This window comes from Aythya fuligula, chromosome 6, assembly GCF_009819795.1.
Source record: "Aythya fuligula isolate bAytFul2 chromosome 6, bAytFul2.pri, whole genome shotgun sequence".
Classification (NCBI taxonomy): Eukaryota; Metazoa; Chordata; class Aves; order Anseriformes; family Anatidae; genus Aythya; species Aythya fuligula.
Genome location: NC_045564.1, coordinates 22,927,138 through 22,939,501, shown reverse-complemented (window position 1 = coordinate 22,939,501; position 12,364 = coordinate 22,927,138). Strand labels below are relative to the sequence as shown.

The window sequence follows — 12,364 nt, the reverse complement described above, 5'->3', positions numbered from 1 at the left end:
GCCGCCGCCGCTGCCTCCGCCGCGCTTCCGGCCCGGCCGCGCCCTTCCGCCGCGCCTGCAGCGCCGCCGCTGACATCCGGTTGCCATGGAGCCCGCCCCGGCGTCCCCCGCCCCGCCGAGGGACGGGAGGGGACGGGAGGGGAGGGGAGGGGGGCGCCGCCGCCGCCACCGGCCCCGGGGGGGGAGCCCCGCGCCGCCGCAGCCCGAGCCGCGAGCGGGGGCGGCACAAAGCGGGCGGCGGGCGGCGGGCAGCAGCAGCGCCGCCTGCCCGGGACCCGCACGGAGCTCTCCGCCTCCTCCTCCTCCTCCTCCTCCTCCTCCTCCTCCGGCGGTGCGAGGTAGGGGCCCCGCGGGGCCGTCTGTCCGTCCGTCTGTCCGGGTGTGTGTGTGTGTGTCCGTGTGTCCGGGACCCTGTGCCGCGCTGCCCCCCCGGGCTCGGCCCCTCGCTGTTTCGCTCTCGCCCCCTCCCCGTGCCGCTGTGACAGACAGACAGACAGACGGACGGAACCCGGACGGGTTCAATCTCACCCCAAAAGTTTCCGTCCCTTTCTGCCCGTGCTGTCAGCCCCCCGCACCCCACCGCTGGCTCTCCTCCTCTCCCAGCACCAGCTCCCTGCCTGGACACCCCGCAGCTAAAGGGTCCCCAGCCTGGCTGCTGGAGCTAAGGGAATAAATGAGAGGTTTCCCTGCTCACCCCTGTGTGTGGGACGGCCGGCTGCAGCTCTCTGCCCAAACTCAACCTGCCAAGGGGCACCGGGGGCTGCTGGCCTCGCCCCTGCTCAGCGGGATGGCACAGCTCCATCAGCACGCTGCTGCGAACGGGCCCCTGGGGACCAGGGGAGCCCTGCTGGATGCATGGCAGCAACATGTGGCCCTCGGGAGATCCCTTCGCTGCTGGCATCGCGGGACGTGCCTGCCTGGTTTCCTCCTGCCTGCCTTTAGCCTAGGACATGGTTCGAAACGGGTGAGTGCCGCGCTGCTTGCTGCTGCCCAAGGCTGCACTGGGAGGGGAGAGCCCCCGCAGGAATTGGCATGAGCGAGGGCAACGCACTCGTGGAGAGAGAAGGAAGGTGCGAGCGCGCACTAGCCAGCGGTCTGTGGATTTTTCCTGGTCTCCCTTCGAATCTGGCCTGCTGGTGTTATGCTTCTGTTGCTGAAAATTACTTCTAGCGGGAATGCTGAATCACGTACTCCTGACACGCGTGAGATAGAGTAGGATGGAGGTATCATTCATTCAGCTTTCTTTCGGTGTATTGGTTTTTAGCCCCCTTTTGTCTTGTGTTCTTCTTGTGACAGCCCAGGCAGCGATCCTAGCAGGCTGGGTGGTTCAGCATGATGCTTATTAGCAGAATTCTCCCTGATGTTCTTTTTAAATTTCTCTTTTAAATTTTAACCCATTTCTGAGTCTCTCTGTGTGGGTCCGCCTGAAAAAAAATAATCTTCATTTGTGTTCTACACCCCTGAGATCCTTCCAGACTGCTGGCACGTCCCCTCCCCATCTTAGTCATCCCATCTTGCGCTAGACAAATTTAGCTGCTAACCTTTCCTCATAAATCAATCCCCCTGGCCTACTGGCAATTCTTGTTGCTCTTCCCTGAACTCCTTCTGTTGCAGGTAATAGAAAATGCCAGGCTGGATCCGAGGCGATGTCTCGCCAGCCTTCCTATGACAGGTTGCACCAGGCGCTGCAGAGTAAGGGGCAAGTGGCCTCTAGTGGCCAGCCACCAAGGAGTGCACCGAATCGGCGCTCCGAACCGCAGCGCTCGGCTCTTGGCATCCTCAGAATCCCCTCAATGCTGGAAGTGATTTGTAGTGTTACCAGTCCTTAAACAGATTTCCTGACAGCAAGGCTGTGCTGCAGCTCCTGGGGGCCATCCGGCACCTTCGGGACGCCGGGTGCCCCGTGGGTAGCACGTCTGCCCTGGGAAGGGATTGCTGCCTTCGGAGGAGCATCTGTGCAGCATTTGCACGCAGGCTTAGTTTTTCCTGGGGGGGATAAATAGGGAGCCAAAGAAGCTCATGTAGTCTCAGTGTGCCCGTTAAATGTGTTATTACAGTGTTAGGATGGGAAGAGGACATAGGAGACCTTGTATGGTTCAGATCCCAACATGTGCTGGGGGCTGCCATGCCTCACCTCCTGCATCTACAGGGTGAGTAGGGATGGGGGAAAACCCCCGCACACCACATAGTCCCCCTGAAATCTCAAAGCGGGTCCCAAGGGCTTCCTTGTTTTACTGCTAGTACAGCTGTCTCGCTTTTAGCTGCTCAGCAGAGTCATTAGAGTGACATATTTTCAGCATGTTTGAGAATACGCCGCTTGGTTGGGTAAAGAGAGACTAAGCGTTGAATTTTCCAACCCTTTTAACTTCATTTAGGCAGTCAGGCTGGAGCTGTAAACTCAGCGTCATGTTTTGCAGAGACCATGCCAGAAGAGCTCGTCGCATCCAGCAGATCTCCTGCCTGTGGGTTTCCTCCCACCCCGATCTTGAATACCCCTGTCAGCCTTTGCGTAGCTTCAGAGCAACCTGCGGCCAACCTGAAACAACGCACATTGTTTTCCAACAGTGCCGGTAGTTTGCAGTTTCTGTTCAAGGTCCCATAAGATGCATTAGTGGCACAGAGGTGGAGCTGAGCGTTGGTATTTTTTATTGTTAAATTACCATTATCATTTTGCTAGTTTTTAGGGATTCTGCCACTAGCAGAACTGCCTTCCAAAGCTGTGAAGTAGTAGTACTTGTAGCATGTTTTTGCCGGCAGTTGTCTCTTCTGTGGCTGTGGCTGTGGATGTTATGTTCCTCGCAAATCCCCAGCCCCTTTTTTTTAATGCACACGATGCCTTGGCCCTGAGGGACTGCAGAGCCAGGGTCCACCTGCCAGCTCTTCTCACTGTAATAAAGCGTTCCCTTCCTTCAGTTTCAAATTTGCTGCTGTTTGATTTCATGGAATGATACCCTTTTTCTGAGTTAAAAGCGAAAGGAAATAAAAGACATGTATTACCCTTCTCCCTATCTTGTCTCCTACCAAAAAAGCAGCTCAGTCTCCTCTTACAGCTCATTTCCAGACCTTTCTCCTTTTTCTGTTTTTTTCTCTCTGAACCCTTTTGCTCCATCTGTCTTGGAAAACAGAGTGGAAACCTGAAGATTACACCTTAAAGTAGAAGCCTTAACAGATCTGCAGAGTGAATTGGGTATTTTCATTGTTTCACCCTGTTCCTTATGGTTTGGACTCTCCATTTCCTTGTCTTGGCAGCGTATTTCTCTTGAGCTGCTCAGGTCTCATAGAAGGGTTCAGTTACTGTAGATTTCAGTCCGGTGTATTTGAGGAATTTCATCCACTAAGTTTTGCCTTTTTCACGATAATTAGGATGGTAACGTTCAAAGGGAGGAAAAGAACAGCAAAAATCTCAGGTTATTCACCATAAGTTTTAATTGTCCTATCCCCATCCACGTAGCTGTGTTAGTGCCTCCAGTATTCCTCATGTTTAATAAAATTTGGTCCTTTCACGCTTTTTCTCCCTGTCTGGTACTGAGCAAACATTGCATGTGGAGTCCTCCTGATACCACAGGAAGGAACTGTTGTCATTCATGCCTGCAAGGCCTGGGTGTGCAGCCCCAAAATCGCGCTCTAGCTGTTTGCAGCCCTATCCTATTGCAGCATGTCACTTGTAGCTGTACCGCTTCTGGCACTGCTCGATAGTTTGTTCATTTGCATGACTGCATCCTGAGATAGCTGCTAAATCTATAAAAATGGTTTGAGAGAAGGTGGCTTGGACCGAGAGAACGTGCTTCATCAGTGATGACATTAGCTCCTCAAGAAGTTGCCTTAGAGATGGCCCCAGAATTTTTTGGCTTCATAAATGTGTGCCTTTGGGTAGGCAGGATAAGCAGAGCCTGCAGTAGCACCTTCTGAAGATCTTCCAAGGTAGGAGGAGGGGTGATGAAGTGGCCTTACTGGTGTCACCTTTAGACCATCTGTTTTAGTGTTGTGTCTTGAACAGGGCCCCTGCGAGGTACTTCAGATGAGATGGTAAGAAGTGCTTTAGCAGATCTCCAGGCTGTGGCCTGCACTTCTCTACTACTTCTTCCAAAGCTTCATAGCTACAGAATAGCTTGCTCTGAAAGATGTGCTTTGTAATAAATATGACTTGGTACCCAGAGAGATGCCCAAGCTGTCCTCTAATTTTGCAGTATTTTTCCCCCTAATGACATCAATGACAAAAATCTTCTCTTTTGCCAGTTTTCTATTAATTTGTATTCTTCCCTTGCAGTTTTAACGAATGTCCCTTTTCTTGCTCCATGAAATGAGAACACTTTGCTTAGCCATCCCTCCCCAAACTGCTGTGGATGTGCGTGCACCTTCTGTCTGCCTCCGTATGAGTTCAGATGAGTTTTCAGAGGCCCAGATCTCCCCCGTGCCAGTCTCTGAACCATCTCCAGCTCTCCCTGATGTGACAGCAGACGAGGCAGCCCATGCTGAGCTCAGCCTGCCCTGTTGCTGTAGATGTGACATGACTAGAGCTGTTTCTGTGTTACTCTCAATCCCATTCCTGATGAACTGTGGAACCTCGTTGCCTCCTTCCCTTGCAATTGAACGCTGAGCAGAGCGCTCCCTCGGGCTGCCCACGGGGTTATTGGTCCCTTAACCACGCTGGTGCAGGCAGTGCACATCTCTGCAGTCCGGGTGGGCCTCTTCCCCTGTAACACTTATTGCTTTGTGTCTGTTGTATGAATGCAGAACTGTTTGTCCTCGTGCCGTCTCTCTGCCCTGCATGGATCTTTCTGAGGCTCCTCGTGGCTGTTTTGGGGCCTGTCCGTTTTTAAGGCTATGTGGCACAGGACTGCTCCGTGCTGCCTGCTGCTGGCATGCCCCCTCAGCACCTTGCCTTTCCCATTTTACCCTTGCCCGCTGCTCAGCCACACTCCAGCTTTGCCCAGATGTTCTGGTAGGGAGGTGACTGAGCAGGAAACCTTCCCTTCCCTGGCACAGCACGGCTCGGAGCAGCGCCTCGTTCGGAGGAGGACAGGGAGGTGTCAGGGCCTCCCCTGGCCTTGACCTGGCAGAGCTGGCACCAAAGCAGCATGGTCCGTGCCATTCCCACCCCCTCACCGCACCGTGCTGAGGGACAGCCCTGTCCTGGTGGTGCTGGGGAGGTTCCCCAAGGTGGCCTCTCTGGGTTAGGAGCCACGGGGGCTGAGGGCAGTGGGTGGCAGTCTCCCACGACATTCCCTTGTCCTGCCCTCTCTCCACAGGTTATGCCACTCTCCAGGTTTGCTGGGTGCCTGCCGGTGAAAGAGAAGGGTTGATATTTTGCCCAGGCCCTTAGGTCCTGAACCAAAATGGCAGCTGGAGAGTCCCCTCCCATAGGAGAAGTCTTCATCGACCTGCAGCAGGTGAGGTGGGAATCCAGCGGCAGCGGTGCCGTGTCTGCCCCGGGAACCGCGCTGCTGCCAGGCCGTGCGTGGGACCCGCGTCCTGGCAGCCTGCAGCAGCACAGAGCCTCCGCTCGCTGCGGCTGTGTCGGCACCAAGGGTGCCCCGAGGCTGCCCACAAGGCCAGATCTGCTCTGCTGTGGTCAGGAAGGCCAGAGGGTGCCTTCGGGTGCTGATGGGTGCAGTAGGCGAGTGGTAGGAGCCTCTGGGAGCACATGGTGCCTGCAGCTCCATGATGCTCCATGCAGCTCCATGGTGCTCCAGCCAGACGGTCTCTGTGAGGAGCTGGGCAGCTCTCAGTTAGACTCTCCCTGTTTTTACCATGTTTGGGACACCCGTGCTGAGGTGGGCAGTGAAGCAGCCTCATCCCCACGTGCACAGATATGTCCGAGGTACAGACCTGAGAGCGCTGTATCTGGCACCGCTCACCCATGGGCCCTGCCTCCATCCCCAGCCCACTCCCCAGCTCGTTTTTATTCTTGCCTCTCCCTCTCACACCTCCTTCGTTACCCAGGCCCCACCACAGCCACTGCTGAGTGCCCGGTGCTCCCTTCCCACAGCCGGCCTGCAGAGACGCTCGGTGCCCCCGCAGCACCCAGCCTGGCCGTGGAGGGACGTGGGGGGAGGCAGAACGCGGCCCAGGCCGCCTTGCTCCCTCTTTCCGCCCAGCACAGGCAGATTTGTCACAGTTGGGCCTCCTCCTGTTTCCATGGAAACGCAGGAGTCCACAACAGCTCAGCACTGGCATTTCGGCTCTATTGACGGAAAATTTTACCAGCTGCAGCTGCTCAGGAGGCAGAAAGGACAGGAGTCACCTGGCGATGCTCTTCTCAGAGCATCTCTACCAGCAAAAGGCAGAGGAGTGCCTGCAGCCTGAAACGTGAGGCTTCTCAGGCAGAAAAGCCTGAAGAAGGCATGCTAAAGGAAACACGGGAGCCCCAGGATTGCAGGAGAGGTGGGGGATGTACAGGGTGGTCAGTGCCCCAAGGGCAGCTCACCAGAGCAGTAAGAGCAGCTTTGAAATCTGCCTCCCCGGAGCAGGGATGCCGTTTCCCAGAGAGAAATCTCAAGAGGGAGGGCTGTCAGACTGAGCAAAGGGAAGGCCGGAGGGTAGCAGTAAGGTGTGAGGAAAGAGAAATCCCAGCTAAAAGAAAGCTGCATGCCTCAGCTGGTAGCTCAGAGGCTTGCTGATCTGTTCTGACTCTTGACTCTCAGTGGAGCTGTGCCCATAAATGAGTAACTGTTCCCCAGCCCTGTGGTGTGATGCCCACTGCTCTTCAGCAAGCTCAACCCCATTTGCAGGACCCAGAGGACTGTAGGAGTCTGCAGTGTTTGATTGTTATCTGGTGATTTCTGTGCAGGGCAGAGATCATGCAGAGAAAGCCTCTCCTGGTGCCGAGGACGATGAGGACTTGGATAAGACCTTGTCAGTCGAGAGATTTGGGGACCTGATAAGCAAGTCAGCATCAAGCAATCTGGAGAAGCAGAGACGCAGCTACAGTGAGAGAGATTTTGAATGTACGTAGGTCTGAACCACCATACCCACTGCCACCCTCACTGCTAACCCTTGCTCAGCCTCACGTGCTCTGCAGCCTTGTGCTGGGGTCCCTGCAGACCCTTCCTCCCTTCAGAGCAATCCCTGAATGCTATGTACACCCAGTGCCCACTGCCTCATCCCAGTCTGCTCCCAACCAGTGTCCCTTGTCCCTGGAGGCACAGCTACTGCCCAGCCCAGGTGACAGCATTGCTCAGGCCTGGGTGCTCGCTCACCTCCCCACCCAGTGTCAAGCACCTCTGCAGCCACTTCCACCAAACTCAAGTTTCCAGTTTGAAACTATTTTTCTTCCATATGGCTGCAAAGAAACATCCAAACGTGGCTAGGAGCCAGGCTGTCCTCCCCAATCTGAAAGCAGATGGCTCCAGTCAGACATGCCTGTGTATTTCTAAATAGCAACCACGAAACCATCAGGTTTATCTGCTCAAAGAAAGGACAGAAAAATAAAAACGGAGTGTGAGTTTAAAATGCTGTAGCTGTCTCCCCTGAAATCCTCTGATCAGCACATTTATTCCACCAACCACCCTTCCATGAAGGTGGCAACAGTGAAAGTCACTCTGGCTGTAAAATGAGAGTGTGCCCGCAAGAGCAGCCATAAGCTACTGCCTGCTGTAGACTGGTTGCATTAGCTTGTAGTAACAGTAACGGGCAGGAAGAGGAGTACCCCAGCCAGCAGGCTGTTTGTATGGAAGGCGAGTAGCAATGGCTGGGTCAGTTTCCCAGTCTCCGGCTCTCCACAATCAGATGCTGCTTATTTTACAACTTAACTGTGATAGGATGCAACCTCAGGAACATTTTGTCCTTAGGACATCACCAGGCTGCTTGCTGCTTGGCCACTTCTTTCCAGTCGGTGCTGTAGAAGTTTGCTAGTAGAAGTCTACTACTATAATGCACCCCAGCTGCTACTTTCTGCTTGTGCCATTTCTCCACAGAGGCTACACTAAAACAGCACTTTGCACCGAAGCACACAGTCACTCGCACACGTGGCTGCAAGGTGCTGATAGCTTTGCTGCAGGTTGAATACCTGGACTGTGCTGCTGGGACTTACCTGCTCTGGAGCTCTGCCTGTGGGCACAGCTGTGCGAATTGGCTCAGAGTACACAGATGATCTGCTTGAGCATGCATGGCAGAAGCTTCTTGGAAAATTTGCCTACAGGCTTGTACTGTTTTGCTTTTTTTTTTTTTTTTTTTTCTCAATAGAAGTATCCTCTCTTTGTCAGAATCAAGCTTGTTTTCCTTTGAGCTCCTGATGTGTCCCTGTTATCTAGGACTGTGTCAAACCTGGCTATTGGAAATTTTATGCACTTTGTATTCATGAAGTGGGAAGATCTGGTTAGGCCATTAGACTTTGGAAGATATTCTACGAACCCATAGAAGTGAATGCTCCTTGGGTTTAGAAATGTTTCCTGCCACTCTCAAAGCCAGGAATCACTAACATGATCCAAAATGCAGACGTTTCTGTCTTGGGCTTATGCAGTCAATCCAGGAGTGAATGAGCTGTGTCTTCAGCAGCAGCTTTGCTGTAGGAACAACGTATGCACAGCTGGGGCCTTCCTTGCTTCTTGCTACATTAGAAATTAATGCCTGAGCTACCCATGGCAGGCAGAGCAGCGCTAGGCAGCACAGTAGCAGGACAGGAGTGCCAAAACCTGCCAGTGAAAAGGGTACATCTAAAGGGTACATTTAAGTCAAAGAACTAAAGAATGCTTTGGAAGAAAAAGAGTTTATAAAGAGACCAAACTCTTCCCACTTTGCATGTATGGCCATTCCCAATCTCTTCTAATCTTGCCACAAGGCTCTCCTGCTGAACCAGGGGTGTGTGTGAAATATTCCGTCTGTTCCCAAGGGGGGAAACAAGGGAGAAAAGACTTGAGAAACCAAAGGAAAGGAAACATGACACCAGAACAATGAACCTGCCTGGCTCTCCCAGGGAGAAGGTTACAGCTTCCATTGAAAACGTCCTTTGAAGGTAGTTTTCACTATAAACAGATTTTGCTGCCATGTCACAGGAAAGCTGGGAAGGAACCAAATCAAAACAGACTGGAAACAATTCCTCAGGAAGAGCTGCTGAGCAAAGCCCCCTTGCAAAGCGGCTGGTGCCCCCGTGATTTCAGCTGCTCCGGGTGCAGCCCCAGGGTCTGTGCATCCTGCAGGCTGTCTATGGGAGGCTTTGTGCCTGCAGATAGACCAGGCAGAAATGGCTTTCTATCTCTTGCAGGGAGGTGCTGAGCTTACCCTGCTCCCTGCATGGTTCATTATCATTGTTTTTGAGTGATGGCTCAGAAATGCCATTAATTTCTTCTCGCTGTGTAATTCCCACGACACCCAGGTCAACTCTGTATGAATTTCTCTTTGTAGATTAGTTTGACGAAAAGTCCTTCTGCCCTGTTTTTTACCCTGGTTTATAAAGAGAACCTCCTAACTGAACCTGCATTTCAGGGGCTGATAGGCACAAGCCCCCCCCAGAACCTGGGACTTGGATTTATGTTGCATCTGCGCTAAAAGACTTGGTCTGTAATTCCTGTCAAAGCCTGCCAGTGAAATAAGGCACATCTATTTAAGCTGAACTAAAGAACACTATGCAGGAAAGAAATGTTTGTAAATGGCCCAAACTCTGCTTATTTGATAAAGTGAGAAGTATTTCCCTGTGTTTAGGAAGGGGGTAGTGTCCCTGGCAGGTCCCTGCAGCTCTGCCTAGCCGTGCGAATGGCTTTCAGCAGCCCTGGGAGAGTCCTGCCTTGCCCAGGGCGGTGGAGCTGGGTTGGGGAGGTTTGGCACTGCATGAGGGCTGCCTCCATGGCCACGCCAGGCTGGATGCATCAGCCTGCCACATCGCTGAAAGAGCTTTGCTGTGTCCCTGCGGGCTGGTGGCTCTCCTTGCCCTTCCTGGCCCTTGATCTCCAGACCATGCTGTTTCCTGGAGGGGCGTCTGGCAGGTTCCTCCCAGCCTTTTCCTGCCCCTGACTCTCTTTTTCTCTCTCAGTCCACCGCCAAACCTCGCACCACATCCATCATCTCCTTTCCACTCACCTCCCTTCTGCCCTCAAGTACCAAAAGAGGCCCCCCCGTGCCAGCAGGAGGAAAAAAAGGAGAAAGAAAAAGAAGAAAACCTCGGTACCCCCCTCAGAGGTCACCCCCACCATCCAGGAAGTGGACGAGGAAGGGGGAGAAGAGGAGGAAGAAGAGGAAGAAGAAGAGGAAGAAGGAGAGTCTGAGGCGGAGGAGGCCCAGGAGAAAGAGATCTCTGCAGAGTCTGAGGGCGAAGCTCGTGGGAAGGACACGTCCCCTAAGCTGGAGCCCCCAAGCAAACCAAAGGCAAGGCTAGGGCATCCCTGCCTGGGTGGGTGTGGGAGCCTGGGGGCTGTGGAGGGAAGGTCAATAAAGGGTTTGTGGTCAAGGGAGTGAGCTGCTTGGGTGGAAGAGTTTGTAGAGGAGAGCCCCAAAGCTGTGGGATATTGTGGGAAGAGTGGTTCTGTCCCTGCCTAGCAGAGATGGGCACCAGGGGACAATGACAGGTAAGTCTTTGCCCAGGGTGGATGCTGGGGAGGGTGCGCATGGCCATTTTGGGGTGTCAGACATGGGGGAAGATCAGTGTGTCTGTTCCTGGGTGTACCAGATGGGGGGCTTAATATGGCCAGTCCCCGGGTGTGTGTGGCACATGGGGGATGTTGGAGTGGCCTTTACTAGTCTGTGGGGACACAGGGAGGATCTGTGTGCCAAGGGCTGTGCCAAGGGCTGCCTGGGCTGGCTCATGCTCTCAGGGCTGTTGTCTCCGCAGTTCACCATCGGCAGCGATGAGGACGAGTCCGGCAGCGCTCTGGCCCCAGCGCAGTTCCACGTGGAGGAGGAGTGTGGCATCCTGTCCCCCGCGCCGTGCTTCACCGACCTGCAGCTGGACAAGAGCTCTGCCTCCCTCCCCAGGTAGCAGAGCGCAGCTGAGCTGCTGCCACCCTGCACGGGCTGGGGGGTCACTGCTCTGCCCCTGGGGTAGCACGGGGAGGTGTGTGGCTGTGCCCAGCCTCTGCTCTCCTGCTGAACCACAGGGGCCCCATGGCTCAGTGGCTGCAGCAACACTGCTGCTCCCCAGCAGGATGGTCACTTCCTGGGATCTCTTTAGCCCTATGGGATCCCCAGGATGTGGGTTTAGGGGCACTGGGCTGTGCATGTGGTGTGTTCTTTCTCCCAGCTAGCTCATGCTGACCTGCAAGCTCAAAAACCGGGTAAGGACCATGAGGTCCTCGTCCCCTGCCAAGGGGCAGAGCCTGTCGCCACTCCCCCTGTTTGCTACCATCAGTCTCTTTGGTCCCTGCAGCCTCCCGGGGCCTCGGGAACGTCTGTCCCGAGGGTGGGAGAAGCGCAAGCCTTGGGGCCAGGTGGCGAGTGGGCAGCGAGTTACCTACGACTTGAAGGAGAGAATGTGCATCGGCAGCATGACCACGCTGGAGAGCGCAGCATACCAGCGTGTCCCCACGGATGAGGCTGAGGCCCAGATGCTGGCATCCGCTGACTTGGACGGCATGAAAAGTGAGGCTCTGTGGTACCACAGTGCGCGTGTTCCTTGCACCTCTCTGCTTTGCCCTCTTTCCTGACAGCTCCAGGCATGGTCATCAGCCTTCCCCAAGAACCTGGTCCTCATCTCCCTGTTCCTCAGCCCCTGCTTTTCTAGCTCTGACTCCTCTCTGTCAGTTTTGCCAGAGCACCAGTGCCCGTGTTTCCACATGAGCCCAGCACCTCTCCTCCCACCCAAGCCACAGGTGCCGGCCCTCCTCCACCCACCCCGCTGCCCTCTCCGTTTCAGGGCTCCCTGCGCTTCCCTGAGACCCAGCTCTCTCCTTCCCTGACACACTTTCCCAGTTACCAGCCCTCCGTGTGTCACGCCAGCTCTTACACGGCAGACACCCGATGTGAGGAGCCTCCCCTCTCCTCCGCGCCGCTCACCGAGAGGCGGCTGCCCCTTCCCAAGCGCCTCCGAGGGGCCTGCCCCCGTGCGCGCGTGAGGGCAGACAGCAGAGACGTCATGGAAATGCACGCTCCGGGCCCGAGGACATGGAGAATTCAATAGGTTGCTCTGCAGGCTGGAGAGGGAGGGAGACACCAGAGGGGAGTGAGGGAGAGGAGCGGTGCTGCGCGCGGAGCCGGGCTGTCCCTGGGCAGCCAGCGACAGACCCCACGGCACAGCGAGGATCCCGCTCCCGAGGAGCCACTGGGGCAGCCCCCGCAGAAACATCCCTGGGTGGAAATATCCTTTCCAGGACCTGGTCAGTCTGCAGGGGCTGCTGCAGCCAGCACCTTCATGCCCCGTGCCCAGGGGAGCGAGGCACCGGGGCTGGCCCCAGGGCTCCGGTGAAGCCCTCCCGGGGCAGCTCGCCTTCTGCGCTTC

General features: G+C 55.2%; 1 protein-coding gene across 1 annotated transcript in view; it reads left to right on the top strand.

Annotated features, from left to right (window-relative positions):
- Positions 1-1,200: 1,200 nt before the first annotated feature.
- Positions 1,201-12,364, top strand: part of SLC4A3 (solute carrier family 4 member 3) — a 32,532-nt gene continuing 21,368 nt past the window's right edge. Inside the window, exons 1-6 of the mRNA XM_032190347.1 lie at positions 1,201-1,223; positions 5,250-5,390; positions 6,791-6,947; positions 9,968-10,299; positions 10,763-10,905; positions 11,297-11,508. Coding sequence (XP_032046238.1) covers positions 5,337-5,390; positions 6,791-6,947; positions 9,968-10,299; positions 10,763-10,905; positions 11,297-11,508 — 898 coding nt within the window. The 5' untranslated portion in view covers positions 1,201-1,223; positions 5,250-5,336. The remainder of the gene's footprint in view (positions 1,224-5,249; positions 5,391-6,790; positions 6,948-9,967; positions 10,300-10,762; positions 10,906-11,296; positions 11,509-12,364) is intronic.